At 57.3% G+C, this 15,801-nt stretch overlaps 1 protein-coding gene across 1 annotated transcript; it reads right to left on the bottom strand.

Annotated features, from left to right (window-relative positions):
• Positions 1–24: 24 nt before the first annotated feature.
• Positions 25–11,431, bottom strand: LOC137159327 (sialic acid-binding Ig-like lectin 16). The gene is made up of 12 exons (XM_067557486.1): positions 11,425–11,431; positions 6,721–6,882; positions 5,988–6,386; positions 5,541–5,861; positions 3,864–3,917; positions 3,152–3,430; positions 2,755–2,811; positions 2,360–2,626; positions 1,409–1,714; positions 1,179–1,272; positions 813–936; positions 25–216 (listed from the first exon to the last, which is right to left on the bottom strand). Exons 1-12 carry the CDS (start codon positions 11,429–11,431, stop codon positions 25–27), a joined length of 2,262 nt encoding a protein of 753 aa, XP_067413587.1.
• Positions 11,432–15,801: the final 4,370 nt, after the last annotated feature.

The raw sequence follows: 15,801 nt of genomic DNA on the forward strand, positions 1-15,801 counted from the left end.
AGCCCGGGCCACAGCGCGACGGGGCTATTTCAGCCGGATCTCAGAGTATTCCATGGCAGGTTCCTGCAGGGGTTGCTGCCCTTTGTGCTGCACCTTGGAGAAATCGATGGAGGCGTAGTGCAGCTCCGCCAGCTCCCCGGGGCCTGACGGGTCCTGCGCTGCTGCGGCCCCGTCCTGGATGCCTTTGGTCCGGCGAGCTGCCAGAGTCGTGCCATCCTGAGCGAGAAGCAAGGCAGAGACACCAGGCAGTGCAGGAGACTTGCATCCACCCTGCTGAGCTGATTGCACGGGGTTCCCTGGGCCTTGTTTCCCCCTCCCTCTATGCAAATGCATTTCCTACACTGGGCGTGGACTAGCAGGATGCACGGGCTTGGGTGCGTTTTACACACGCTGCAGGCACGAGCCAATTCCCAGCTCAGTTAACGCATTCTCTGCATTGCCTGCACGGGCCACGCATTAGAAAGTTGCATGGGGCTGTGCGCATTTCACGCACCGTGCATGCAGTATTTCATCCCACACATCTTGTAGCTACGTAATCTACGCCGATGCATGTGCTGCATTTTCTGCATGCTGCATATATTTGCAAAATGCCCAGTGCACTGTGCATGCATTGGCTGATCACAGGCACCTCACACCGTAGCAGGCAGCCACGGAAATGCATTTCTTGCACCGGGCATGCCTGGAGGTTTGGATTCCCCATGGAAAGGCTGGCTGATATTCGTGCATTAGGGAAGAGGGTTGGAAGCAGGGGGGAGAGAAGACATGGGGGGCAGAGATGGGTCGGGGTGGAAAGGGCAGTCCCAGGTACCTACCATGGGGAGCTTGCTGATGTTACTATAGATCAGGCCGGCGTCGTCAGCCGGCTGCTCCCCCTGGGTCCCGTTAGCTGTCTCTGTAGCTGCTGCGCTTGGTGGTGCCGGCCCCCGGCTCCACAGCCTGCAGGGAAACGGATCAAGGATGGACCCAGGAGGTGTGAGCGGGGAGTGGAGGGGTAGAATAGCCATGGGGGGGGCACCCACTGGGGGAAGCTAGAGGGAAGGGGACTGGGATAACCGGGGAAACGGCTTCGGGGGGTCTCACTGTAGGGGAGGGCTGGCATAGCCCTGCGGAATGGCAGGGGATCTCCGAGGGATCGCGGGGGAGCAGCTGGGGGTTGGTGCGGGAGGCATCAGACTCACTTGACCACACAGCACCCGAGAAGGCAGAAGCCGACGGCGACCCCCAGCCCACAGGCCACCCCGAGGCCCAGCAGGCTGGCAGGCTCCTCCGCAACTGCAAAAATCACACAGTGTGAGGCATGGCTGGGGAGAGAACCCAGGAGTCCTGGACCCCAGCCCCCTGCTCTAACCACTAGCCCCCACTCCTCTTCCCGAGTCCCAGACAGAACCCAGGAGTCCGAGTGTCTCACCTGCCCCCGGGGGGCTGAGGTCGAAGTGCAGGGCGGCGTAGGTCCCATAGGGGTTGGAGCCGAGGCAGAAGATCCTGGGGCCGCTGTCCCCGCTCCCCGTCCAGTTCAGGGTGCTGATGGCCTCGTCCCCATCGGCCCAGGAGCTGACCTGCAGGGCCCCCCACGAGTCGTTCCCAGCCGAGACCTCCCCGTCCACCTGCCACTGGAGCCTGGGTAGGGGGTGGGAGCGCAGGGAGCAGCTGCAGCTGACACGGGGCCCCTGGCGCTGGCAGGACGAGTTCAGCCTGGTCCCCAGCCGGGGGCTGTCTGGGGAGAGCAGGAGACACAGCGGCAATAGTCAGAGAAACCCAGTGGCAGGGAGTCCCACGGGTTAACCTTAGTAATAACCAGTGACAGGGAATCCCATAGGTTAACCTGCTAATATCCAGTGGCAGGGAGTCCCACAGGTTAGCCCAACTGTAACAAGTCACCAGCAAACCTCCCCCGGGGGTAACAAAGGCCAAGCTGAGAGGACCACGAAAGAGGAAGGTTCTTCTGCACTGGGGCATCTCTTTGGCTGGCCCCCAGGTGCTGATCCAGCCCTATCCTTGGCTCGCTGCGCTTCACACCAGCCTACCTGCTGCTCCGCCATCAGCCGGAGCGCTCACGGCCCTTGGAGCCGCCTCCTTAATGCTGGGAAGCAGATAATTAATAAAGGCCAAGCCAGGGCTGGTCCTGTCTCTGTTTAAAGGGGCCAGGCACTATGTGACACCTGCTAATACTCAATGGCGAGGAGTCCCACGGGTTAACACCACTGCCCTCCAGTGTCAGCTTCCCAGGGGTTAGTTCTACTCACACCCAGTGGCAAGGAGTCCCTTGGGGTAACCCCACTAATGCCCAGTATGGGGAGTGCTGTCAGCTGACCCGGCTAATACCCAGGGGCAGGGAGTCACGCAAGTTAACCCCACTCACACTCGACGAGCAGCTGGAACGTCCCCTGGGCAGATCTCTCCTGGCTCTGGGCCTGGCACCCGTACAGCCCCCCGTCCTCGACCGTCACATTACGCAGCTCCAGCTGCAGCCGATTCTCTCCCACTGAGATCGTGTCCTTGATGGCTCGGCCCCCCCTCAGCCAGGCCAGCGTGGCCGGGGACCTGCTGGCGATGGAGCAGAGGAACCGCAGGGAGTTGCCCTCCTGGGCCGTGAGCTGCGAGCCGTTCACCACCAGGGTGGAGAGCTCTGGGGATGGGAATAACACGGAGCTACTCACACCTGAGCCAGCCAGTCTCTGCCCTGGGGCTGGATCGGGGCCACAGCCCCCTAGAGGGGAAAGGGCCCTTGCCCCACACCCTGCCCTCTAGCCATACCTGGGAATAGCTGGGGGTCGCTCCTGTCAGCTCTGGAGACAGTGATTTGCAGAGTGCTCTCTAGGGCAGAAATACCCACGGCAACGTATTAGATTGGAGAGCGACACCCACATACCCCAGCCCCACACCCTGACAGAGCTACCACCCTGCCCCCTGCAGCACAGCCCCCCACGGAGCCGTGTCCCAGTGCCTGCAGCCAGGCTCCCCTTACAGCTCCTTCCGCCCCACTGCCTGGAGCCCAGGGATCCCCAGTGCCTCCCACCCCGTTCCTGGGTGGAACTGGCCCTCTCTGCCCCCAGCAGCCCAACACCCCCCAAGGACCTCTGACCCCACTCCTGCAGTCAAGCACCCCTATTGACCCCCCATCCCGCCCCACTCCCTGCAGCCCGGCCCCCCAGCACCTCACCCTGCACGTGCACACGCAGGGCCCGGCTGGCCGACCCATAGGGATTCTCCGCCCAGCACCGATACTCCCCAGCGTCCCCTCTGCTGAGATTTGACTGCTCCAGGCGCCCGACCCCTCCCGGGCCGGGACTCAGGGACTCGTTGTCTTTCGCCCAGCGCAGGGTGGCCATGGGTGTGCTCCCAGCCTCACAGATCAGTGTCAGCGAGTCGCCCTCCTGGGTCTCCAGAAACAGGTCATCACCCTCAGCTCCCTGCACGACCGGGCCCAGCACTGGAAGAGATCAGCAGGTGGGTTAGGTCCCTCCAGGCATCCCCTGTCAAGGAGCCAAGATGCAGCCAACTCTGGGGTGAGGTGCAAGTTATCCATGGACTCTCCACCGGTGCAGAGACATGGCTCCTCTGCAGTGGGGCCCACAATCCCGGTGAATGTCCATGGCAGCAGGTCTCCGTTGCAGAGATCGCTTCCTAACCCATCTCCTGCTACTGGTCAGTGACTCCTAGCGCCGCACTGGAGTCTGGAGACAGAGGGGCCTGGGCCTGCGCCTCCCACCACCCTCCCTGCAGCCCTGCAGCTTTCCCTGTGGTTCCCCTCTGGGCACGAACCGGCCTGGCCCGGCTGAGCCTGGCCCCTGGCCCTGAGCGCAGGCAGAGCAGGACCTAGGACGCGCTCGCTGACACCCGGGACTCGCAGCGCAGCCTCTCACCGGGGTGTTTGTTCCTGGTCAGGGTCCAGGTGATGTTGGGGGGCCCAGGCGGGTCTGCAACACAAACCAGACGTGGGGTCAGGGGGCTGGACAGCAGCGGGGGGATCTCGTCATCACTGAGCCTGGACATTGACCCTCCTTGTGAGCCCAGCGGGGAGACGGGAACGTCCCTGAAGTGTCACAATCCCCTGGGCAGGAACCGTGGGTGGGACACGGAAACGAGAGGCCCAAGTGAATCCGGCCCGAAAGGCGCCTGACGTAGCCCCAGGGCCGAGTTAGGTTCACGCCTGGGAACCAGACCCGTGTGGGGTCGAAACCCAACGGGCCAAAATTGAGGGGTCCAAAATGAGGCCTAATTGGCGGATGCAGTAACGAGGGGCCGGGCTGCTCTGCCTGTCGCTCGCTGTTGGGTCCTGAAAAAAATACCTGGTGCTGGGGCGAGCGTCACCGTCTCGGTGCCACCGTCTGCTGGGAGCCGGGCACTCAGCGTCCCGGTCCCCAAACACGTCCTCCCGAGGGCGGCAGAGACAGATCTGAACCACTCCGGCCCCTCCGCCGGCTCCGGCTGAATCCTTGCCCCCACCCGGGATGTCAGACTCGCCCCTTTGTGGGTCCCCTGCCTCCCCCCGGTTCGTCTCTCTCCCGTCCCTCGGCTTTTGCCAGGAGCCTGGCGTGGCCGGCCAGGCCGTGTATTTTGTAACGCTGCCGCGAGCCTGCACCCAGAGGGGCGGCTAAAAGCCACGCCTGGAACAGCCGAGCTGGTACCCAGGGGCCAGGCCTGGGCGGGCAGGTCCACACGACCATCAGAGACCCACGGCGCCGAGTCCCGGGGCCTGGGTCAGTGGGGTGGGGGTCGGGCTGCGGGTCTGTGCTGGCAGCCTGGACGTGTCATGCGAGGTGGGTGCAGACGTGCGGGCTGGGACTGGGGTCTGGGCTCCCACACGGGGTCCCTGTGAAATCTGTCTGGGGCTGATGGGAACAAGGGACGTGGCTACGATGCCAGACTTGATCCTTCTCATCACAAGGGCGGCCGCTGCATTTCCCTCTGCCCTGGATCTGCAACGTGGGGATCACAGGCCGTCAGTGGAGCTGTGCCTGGGGCGGGGCCGGCTGAGGTCTCTGGACACGGAGCCCGGAGCGGGTTTAACGCTGGTTAGCGCCAGACAGTGACGGGGTCGCGTTCACACTCTGCCCCACACAGAGCATGCACAGATCCCGGCAGCGGGTGGTAGGGGTGGAGGAGACAAGGTGGGATAGCCCCGGGGGATCTCAGGGGAACTGGGGTGGCTGGTCTGTGTAGGGGGGAAGCCCAGCAAGAGGGGGCTGGAATGGGGGGTGAATCCCAGCAGAGGAGGATTCTGGAAGATGGGGAGGCCGGGGCTGGAGGGGATCCCAGCCAAGGAGGGACAGGGATCTGGGGGTGCGGCAGAGAGGGGTTTGCTACAGCTAAGTGGGGAGGGAAGGGGTGATAATCCCAAGAGAGGAGGGGCTCCAAGATATCAGGGGGAGGGGCCGGTGCATGGTGGGGTGCATGGCTGGGGGTGCATGGTGGGCGGGGGGGATCCCAGCAGAGGGTGAGTTGGGAGGGGGATGGGGGCAGGTCTGGGGTAGCGCAGGGGTGGGGATCCCAGCAGAGGGGGCTGGGGCGGCCGGGGTGGAGGGGCCGGGGTCACTCACAGCAGACTTGGAGGCTGACGGCTCTGCTGGTGGAAGGTCCCGGTGCTGGGCTGTAAGTGACGGTGCAGGTGAGATTCTTCCCATCATCGCCCCGGGCGGGTGTGAAGCGCAGCTCGGAGCTGTGAGCCCTGGTGCCATTCACCAGCGAGACACAGACGTCCCTGGGTGTGTCGCTGAATGGCACCGTCCAGGTGATTTTGGGTGAGGTCCCGGAACAAAGCCCAGGGGCCGTGCAGGTCACAGTCACCGGCTCCCCGGCCACCAGCGTCTCTGGCAGCCCCCGCACCGGTGAGATCTGGATCTCTGGCTTCTCCGTCAGCCCTGAGACACGGGGAGAGAATTACCTTGGGGCACGGGGCCTTCACCTCCAGCGGGGCTGGCCCCAACCGGGCCCCAGGTAGTGCTGGGATGGTGGCTGTGAGGAGAGGTGGATGCGGCTCCACTTACTCAGCACGGAGATCCAAGGCTCAGTGTAACCGGATCGGACGCAGTAGTTATATTTAAATGATCCTCTCTCGACTCTAAGGAAATAGCTCCCTGTATCCGTCTGTCGGGCGTTCTCGATTTGCAGGGAGCAGTCGCCACGCGCCGGATCCCCCACCAGCCGGAACCGGCCCCGGGTCTGCTGCGACACCTCTTGGCTGGGGTCACTGCTGGCCATGGGCAAATCCCAGTAAATATCAGCAGAACCCTTGAACCAGTGTCCATAGAGTTTGTCCTGGGGATTCTCGGTGTCGTACCAGGCTGGGTACGTGAAGGTGCAGGGGACGAGAACGCAGAGACCCTCCTGCACCGACACCGACAGCGGCACCGTCAGGGAATAACCAGGTTCCTGGGCCAGGGACCCTGCAGGGACGGAGAGACCGAACTGGGACCGATGGAGAGAACAGACCAACCCTGAGCTCCCCCCGCCCCGCCCTGCCGGTGCCCCTCACTCCCGACCCGCAGCCCCAGCGAGCCCAGCCCTGGGCGACGGGTCCTCCACCAAATGTCACTACATTTAGTTTCCATCCATACAACAAGCCCCCTCCTGCCGCTCAGAGCCCCTAGCGCCGCACTGGGGCACTGGTTCCCTTCCCCCTCTGGCCAGTCTCCCTTCGAAGTCGTGGCACAGACCCGGCCCTGCTTAGCACGGGCTCTGCTCCTCCCTGCGCTGGGGCTGCAGGCGCCGCTTACTTACCCCTCCAGAGCAGGGCAAGGAGCAGGGCCCTCAGCATGGCTGCAGCGGGGTTCGCACCCCCTGTCCCGTTGGATGGCCCCTGAGTCACGATCTCCTCTTCCCCGGCATCCAGACACGGCGGCAGGGCTCGGCCCATGGCTGGAGTGTCCGGCTGGGACAGACCTAGAGACAGACGGGTGGTGGGAATGTGAGAGCAGAGGCCGTCTGGAGGGGACAGATCTGGCCTTGGGTCCATCAGTGTTGCCAGGCTCTGCAGGGGCTGATCCTGGAGCTGCTGGCAGCTGGGTCACCCCCCAAAATACCCAAATCACCGGACGGTCCTGACATGTTGAGCCAAAGAAATCCTTGAATTGGGTAAAAATCCTGAGATTTTCTCTAGGAATCCTGCGATTGGGCAGACAATGACGAGCTGGTAACGGGAGCTGATCGGCAGCAGAGCTGCTCAGTGCCTGCCTTGCTTCAGTCTTCTCACAAAAACAGTCGGTGACTGGAGGAACGGCGAAGTTACCGCAGGCAATGGGGGGAAGGGAAGCAGATCGGGACAACCAAAAAACATGTCAGAGACCTTCTGAGCAATGTGAATAAATTCAAAATCAGCGGGGCCAGGTGCTATTCACGCGAGGGCACTGAAGGAATTAGCTGAAGAAATCTCAGAGCCACTGGAAATAATATTTACAAACTCCTGGATGACAGGAGAAGTCCCAGAAAACTGGAGAAGGGCTAGTGTAGGGCCGATGTATGACAGGGTAAAGGAGGATCCAGGGAGCTACAGAGCAGTCAGCCTGTTCTAGATACCTGGGGAGCTGCTAGAGCAAAGTATAAAACATTCGATTTGCCAATAGCTGGAGGGTGACGGGTGATCACTAGCAGCCAGCGTGGACTGACCAAGGACAAGTCCTGCCGAACCAGCTTGATTTCCTTCCTTGGCAGGGCAGCTGGTTTGGTGGACGGGGGAATGCGGGGGACATAATATACCTGGACTTCAGCAAGGCTTTGACACATTCCCACGTGACATTGCGCTACGTGAGCTGGAGAAATGTGGGCTGGGCAGAACGACCGTTAAGTGGATACACGGATGGTTAAAGAACCGCAAACGAAGAGTAACGATTCATGGAAGGATGTCAGATTGGAGGTTGGTCTCGAGTGGGGTTCCACAGGGATCTGCTCTGGGTCCGGTGCTTTATTAATGCCCTGCACGCAGGCATAGAGAACAGACTGATCACATTTGCTGAAGACACAAAGCAGGGAGGGCTGCCAGCACTTTGGAGGAGGGAGCCAAAATTCAGAGGGATCTTGATAAATGGGAGAACCGGGCTATAGGTAACAAAATGAAATTGAACAAATTCCAGTGTCAGGTCCTGCAGTTCGGGAAGAAAAACCAAATGCGCAGATACAGTTTGGCAGCAGCCCTGTGGAGAAGGATCTGGGAGTCGGGGTGGGTCACAGTCTCAGCACACTAGAGCAGAGCAGAGTTAGAGGAAACCTCAGGAAAAACGTCCTGATGGTAAGAGCAGCAGGACAGCGGAGCAGAGAGATGGTGGCAGCTCCTTCACTGGAGGTGTGGAGAGGAGGCTGGACAGCGTCTGTCTGGGGCGCGTTACACACAACAAACCCTGCATCCGGGCAGGGCTCAGACCAGACGCCCCTCGAGGTCCCCTCCAGCCCTGTGGTTCTGTGGTGCCAGGATTCTGGGATCCGCTAAAACTCCCGAGATGTCAGGGAGCAGCACGGCTCTGGCAGAAAATCCCCTGAAATTCACTGAAAATCCCCAGATTTACTCTAAACGTCGTGACATTGTCTGAAAATGCCCGAGATTGGCTCGAGAATCGCGCGAGTGGCTAAAAAGGCTGGAAACTCCCGAGATCGGCTGTGACAATCGTCATTTTCGGGCTTCGTCTCCGACACCCTGTTGTGTGCGGCCCGTCGGCTCCTCCCCGCCCGGCGCTGGTGTCGCTCCCCCGTGCTACCTGAAAATTCCTACCAGCTCCCGAGGGGAGGGAGGATCAGTTTCCCTCCTAAAACAATCCCGAATGGCTGCTATTCCCTGGGAGTCAGGCAAGCAGGGAGGGCAGCCAATCAGAGGGAGGTTCCCCCTCTGGGCAAGGCTGGAGTTCTGGAGCCTTGTAGCTGGTCACTGGTGCAGCGAGCTGGGCGGGTCTCAGCCCGGATTCCCCCAATAGCCGATGCCCTGCCCCCAGCAAAGAGCAGGGTTGGACGGGTCCCTCTGACTGGGGCTGGGGGAGCAGGGGATTGTGGGCCCCAAGAGACCCAACCCTCATCTCTGTGCTGGGGGGGGCTGCCCTGGCCTGAGCGGGGTCTGGGATCCCCAGGGGTCTTTATCTTTGAACGGACCCACATCCTCAGGGCCAATGGGGTGTTTACACGGATGTGCTCCCTGTGGGGTACCTATAGCTGCCCCCTCCACAGTGCCTGCACCTCCCCCGCTCCAGACCTGACTCCTGGGGAAGGGGAACCCAGCAGCCGCATTTCCCACCGTCCCCGGCTGCCCTCAGGTGTTTTTGGGAAGGACGCTCAGAGATGAGAGCTGGGGAAGTCCCTGCTCTACGTGCCCCCACCCCCGAGCTGACGGCTCCAGTATGACCCCCGTGGTGGGGGAGTCCTGGGGTAGGACCCTCTCGGGCGTGAGGGGCCCTGGCAGAGCTGTGGGGTGGGGATCTCAGAGCAGGAGGAGCAGGTGCCTGCGGGTCGGGATTGAGGGCACCGACCGGTCTGTGCAGACCATCCAGTTCCTTCCCCCCAAGTTCTACTCACCCCTAGACCTGCAGAGAGGAGCCCAGCACCTGCCCCTGCAGCCCTGGCTCCCCTGGGTCTGTTACTCGGAGCCGGGGAAGCAGCATGCAGAGGAACCCAAAAGCAGAAGTGGGGCTGGCTGGGGACGTGGGGCGGGGAGGGGAGATGCTCCCACAGAAATTCAGCACCAGCCTCCTGCTGACTTCCCCTCCCTCCGCCTGGGGCTGCATGTGGCCTCCCGGCAACAGGGGCAGGCGGCACATTGCTTTTGGGATTCGATATAGAACCCAGGAGTCCTGGCTCCCCGCCCCCATCCCCAGCACTAACCCAGTAGACTCTCCTCACCTCCCAGAGCCAGCGACAGATGCAAGGTTCCTGGCTCTGAGCCCCTCTGCACCCCACTCCCCCCCAGAGCTGGGATAGAACCCAGGAGTCCTGCTTTCCTCCCCTCTCACACTGTGACCCTTTATTACTGCTTCTTCCAGTAACAAGATAACGTTTTAACGTCAGCAACCCACACCTCTGAACGCATTGTATGAGCTGCAGACACTAAACACTTACCCGGAGCTGAGATGCGTCCGTCTCTGGTGCAGGTGGGCTGGGAACAGCGCACTGGAACAGCAGGTTCCCGGTGAGGATGGACGGTGAATCCCGGCTCCAATGGCCAGTACTGGGTGTGAGGAGACGTGCCTGGCAGGGAGCGGGCGCGAGTGTCAGGGCGAGGGCTGGGGTGAGATGAGAGATTTCAAGGCAGGAAGGGGAAGTCAGTGTGTGAATCTGGCCCTAGAACGTCGTCTAACCCGGTTCCAGTCACTGGAAATCTCTGTGGCCAAGAAGAGAGATTGTCACACGGATACAGGCCATGCCCCACGCAGAGCCGGCTTCCGGCCCCACCGAGGGGGACTTAGGCAGGGGGTGGGAATGGGTCACAGGGACTTTTCCCTCTAGGAGGAGACAGCACCGATCTGCCTCAGGGCAGGGACTGGCTGGATCTGTGGGGCGGGGAATGGAGCACGGAGCCTTTGTCCGTAGGGGATGCTTGCTGTGATATGCTCCAGGGTGGGGGACAGGCTGGCTCTGTGGGGTGGGAATGGGACCTGGGTGTCTCAGCAGGGGAGACATCTGCAAACTGTAGCCAGTCCACTGAGCACAGACATTTGTTTTCTCTCTCTCAGTTCCTCAAACGCCCTCACAGCTACTAGGAACCCTGAGTCTGGGGCCGCCCCACAAAGGAGATTCCCTGGTGATGGGATCCGGCTCAGCCGGTCTCAGTAAAGGGAGCTGCATTCCAGGGACAGCCACAGCTACTGTCTGTCCATTGAAGAGCTGGGATGCAGCTGAGTCTGGGGTGGAGTGTGGGGCTGTTTACAGAGGGACCACTCGCCCTGTGCTAAGATGCAGCCATCTCTTGGATGGGGAGTGGGAGCTGCTTATACAGGGATCCCTCTCCTGCTGCTGACGTGCAGCCACCTCTGGGGTTGGGCGTGGGGACTCGTTATACAAGGGCTCCTCACCCAGCGCTGAGATGCAACAGGGAAAAACCTATACCTAAAAGAAACACAGCCCCCTCGGGGCATTGGGGCCAGCCCCGACGGCCAGGCCCGAACAAATCTCCCAGCCCGGCTTGTCCTCCCAGCCAGACCCCAGCCCACTCTGCCCCCCGCCATTGACACGTCAGCTCTGCCCCTCTGTGTGTGGGCGTCGCGGCTGTGCTGGGAGCTGGTTGCTGAGCTGCTCTTGCACAACAGGAAGTTTCCAGTTGGGGAGTTTGTTCCACCCCAGCTGGGGCCGGGCGAGAGCCGCAGAGAGCAGGTGAGCGGGTCCCATCCAACACTGGGGTGCAGCCACTTGAACGCCTGTCCTCAGAGATATCCATAACTTCCATCACACACATAACACATGAGCACAAACATTATCATCTTACTTAGCACGTTACAGCCTTTCTAACAGTACCTGACATGGCGTATCTCACATGCGTTACTATTATTTTGACATACTGACGTCCAACAATGTAATAAATGCCCCTCTCCCCAATCCAGCCAGCGTGACACCCCCAACGCAAAATTGATGCAGAAAGGGGTGTTCCTGAACACTGCTGAATGCATCACAGAAACTTTTCATTTTTGCTTTTATATGAACACAGTTTCTAGCAAGTTTCGAGGGTTTTACAAGGTATCAGGCACAGGGTACATTTTTACAGTTTCTGGCATTAGCAACAAATTAATTACAAGACTTAACATTGGCCCTAATATTAACAGCAAACTCATGTTTAGCTAAAACAGGCTTTTTCTTTCTAAGGTTCACTCTGGAGGTCACAATGTTATTCCATCTTTTACAAACATTTGTAAGGGTTCAGTCAGCTCAATAGTGGGTACTGGCACCAGGGTCTGACCAGATTTCCTGGGGAAAACCCACTCTGCTAAAAACAGTAAACAGATCTGTGGCCACTGTCTCAGTCTCAACATTAGATAAAGCTACAGCCTCAGGGTACCTGGTGGTGAAATCCACCAACACCAGAATGTACTTCTTCCCATTTCTGGAAGGTTTAGGGAGTGGCCCCCCAATATCCACAGACACTCTGGCAAACACCTCCCCAGTAATGGGCAAAAGCTGCAGGGGGGCCTTCCTAGGACCCTTCAAACTCTTGCACGTCTGACACAAATCACAGCTTCTGCAACAACTCCTCACTGTGTCAGACAGGTAAGGCCAATAAAAGTTTTGCTTTGGCCTGTCACAGATTTTTTCTATGCCCAGCTGTTCTACAAAGGAACCATCATGAGCCAACTTTAACAACTCACTTCTATATCCCTCAGGTACTACAAGTTGCTGGTAGTTTCTATCATGAGGCTGCTTTTTCCCTGTAGGGGAATCTCTGTATAGCAAGCCCCCATGCATGAAAAACCTGCCTGCTCCTTCTTCTGCTGGAGCTAGACTTTGGGCCTCCTTCAAAGAAACATCCTCTTGTTGAACCCTAACAAACTCCTTCTGAATTTCATTCAAATTCAGAGCCGTCCCATGCACATCCAACCCACTCTTAGCTGGCAACACCAGAGAGAAGTCCTCCATGCTAACAGCTGTGGGAAGATCTTCCTCCCCGCTGTCAGGCAGGCAACGGACTTGTAAGTAAGGACCCCTGAGTTTGTGTTCTTCCACAGACTCCACATAGCATCAGATGTACCTGAGTCCACTAAGTGACTACACAATATACCCAAAGCATTCAGAGGTGAGAGTTTGTCTGCCACCCCCTCTTTTCCCAAGAGATCAACAGCACATCTGTCCTGCTGTGTAGCTTCAGCTGCCCAACTTTCCCTCCGAAACGGAGACACTCTCTGTTCACGTACAGAGCTAGCAGCCTGGAGACAGTCATGTTCCAGCATCATTGCCTGCCCATTATACTGATCAAGCACAGCCCCTCGGTTACAGGCTGTTTAAGCTTCCTAATGATTTCCACCCCATCTGGAACCTTTTCCAAAGTCTCCAAACTGGATCTTTCTAAAACCAAGTCAGTGAATCCATCCACATGTGAAAAGCTCTGGCAGTTAGAAACTGAACCAAGTCTCTCTACATATAAGCTGTTGCTTGCTACAGGCAGCGACTCATCCTGAGCCAACTTAATCAATTCGCTTTCACACCCTTCACTTGCAGAAAACTGCTTGCAAAAGCCATCAGCAGGTTTTATTCCTTCAGGAGCAGTTTTAGGCAACAAACCATTTTCCACAGAAATGTCCTTTCCCTCTTCAGCTAGAGGTTGTTCTAAAGAAACATTTTCCTGAGCCCTAACAGACTCTTTCTGGGTTTCAGTTTAGTCCAGGACCAACTCTGGTACAACTGACAAATCCTGCATCAGCATAAGCTGAGAGGTACTTTCTGCCTGCTTCACAGACAGAACACTGCAGACCAACTCTCCCCCAGCAGATCAACTGCTATCCTTAACATTCAAACAATTGGAAATTTTCTCCCCTTTGTCCCAGCCGACATGGCTGTTCCTGGACAAATTTTTGGAGATTGGGGTGGCTTCCTTAACAGGCAAAGTGCCACTCCCAACAAACAGCATTTGGAGACAGTTTCTCCCTCAGCAGATAAACTGCTTTTCTGAACCGACAAGCTGCTGTTTTCCACAATCCCAAGGCTAAAGACACTCTCTTCCTTGTCACAGCATGCCTGCCTAGACACAGACAACTGGGAGTCATGCACCCCTCCTTCACAAACTTCCCCGTTGATTACAGGTAACACAGAAGATTTACATTCATACTCTTTTTGGGACTGGGTTATGACATTGACACTCCTATTAATAACTACAATATCATTCCCTATTAAAACATCCACTGGGAGAAGCTCTCGAACTCCCACCACCATGTCACTTTGAGAATCTTCCCACTCGAAATGGATCTTTGCTAAGGGCACCTTTACCTTGTATTCAGAAAGTGCCACCAAATTCACACTCCTATCTGGCAAATAATCCTCCTCCTGGACTAATTCCTTTTAACTAAGGTAATTTCGAAGGCGGAATCCCTCCATCCAGTACATACAATCCCATTGACCCTGGCACTCTTTATGAATGCCTCATTGCCCCTTTCTGTCTCTGCCCTCACATAGTTAGTGAGGCAACCCTCACTTCCCCCACCAGGGATTACTAACGTGGCAGCATTAACACCTGCCGTGTTTGTTTCCAGACACAAGGTGGCAGGGCCAACAGTTCTCTGGGCAGTCTCTGTACCTAAGGTGACAGCATTTGAATTGATTGTGGCTGGGGGGTTGCTGGCCTTGGATTATTCCTGTCCCCAGGGTTTGGACAATTTGGCTTTATATGGCCAGCGAGTCCACACAGGTGGCATGTAACAGGTTTTCCCCCTGGGTAAGAGGTTTTAAATTCTGGGTCTGTATAAGACTTCCTAGCCATGCTGGGTCTAGTCTTATTCCTGAGCCCATCCTCCCTTTTAATCTGTGTTGAATAGAGGTTGCTTTTCCCTGAGGATTGTGCCTCTCATGGTTCCTATTCTCTATGAAAGCATCAGCAATTCATGCACTTACAAAATGCTATCAAGGTGTTATCAAGCACAGCTGCCCTGATATGGTGGGGTGCTATTTCCAGGAGCTGTTCTCTAGCAAACAAATCAATAACTCTGCTATAGCTATTACATGCTTTTGCCCCCTCAATCCACTTTTTCATATATCCAAGCAGTTTATGAGCAGTTTCAACATAGGTAACATGATCAGACAACTTAACATTTCTAAATTTCAGCCTATAAAACTCGGGAATAATTTTAAACCTTTGCAATACCGCTTCTTTAAACTTTACATAATCCAATGTATTCTCTAACTCCATTTCATTAAATACCTTCCTGACTCTTCCAGTCAATTTGGTGAGAAGAACAGGCATTCTTCTCTCGTCAGGCACCTGATGAATATCACAGAGTCTTTCCAAAGTAGACAAAAACTCTTCAATATCCTCATTATCTCTGTAAATGGGACAGATTCTTTCCAGATCTTTGATGGTTAGAAGCGAACAATTCTCAGATTGCTGCAGCAGCCTTTTTCCCCTTCCTGGATCCCGAACTGGATTCTGGCTGCTTCCATCAGTCTTTGATGAGCCTTTTCCTCAGCTCGCTCGGCTATCTCAGCTGCCTTTTGCTTTTCCCACAGGCGAAATTCTGCAATTTGTCTCTCATGCTGAAGACGCCGGCTATCTTTCCAGGCTTGCTGCCCATCTTCCGCAGCTGCTATCACTGTGGGGGAGTCAGCTGGAGACTCTGTTTTCAGGTCATTGTCTTTGAGCAGATCTCTCATTCTCTGCTCTGAGATATCCCCTTTAAGGGTTATTTCTCTCTTCATACATAACTGTTTAAGCTCTTTTGCATTCATAGATAGATAGATAGAGAGATAGGTAGATGGATCGCTGGGGTTTATGGGGATGGATAGATCCATAGGTAGGTGGGTGGGTCGGGGGGTGGGTGGGATGTTAGGGGGGTCGGTGGCTGATTTACCATCTGTAATAGAGCAGGGTGAGGTAATAGGCCAGCAAGAATCCAGTCGCCATGAACACGAGTTTGCAGCTGATTTCAATAAATGCCCGAGTGCGGCCGCCTCTGGGAGCTGGAACACAGCAAGAGCCTGGGATAGATCCTGCAACCCCTGCCCTGACCCAGCCAGCCCCACCCTGGGGCCGAGTCAGAGCTAGCGCCCCCTAGAGGGGAAAGGCCCCGTGCCCCACTCCCTGCCCTGTAGCGATACCTGGGAATAGCTGGGGGTCGCTCCTGTTTGCTCTGCAGACAGTGATTTGCAGATTCATCTTCAGCTCGTGTACAGCCGATTATCCCCCAAATCATTTTC

This window comes from Emydura macquarii, unplaced genomic scaffold, assembly GCF_026122565.2.
Source record: "Emydura macquarii macquarii isolate MOO-44397 ecotype Brisbane River unplaced genomic scaffold, CSIRO-AGI_Emac_v2 contig_1851, whole genome shotgun sequence".
Classification (NCBI taxonomy): Eukaryota; Metazoa; Chordata; order Testudines; family Chelidae; genus Emydura; species Emydura macquarii.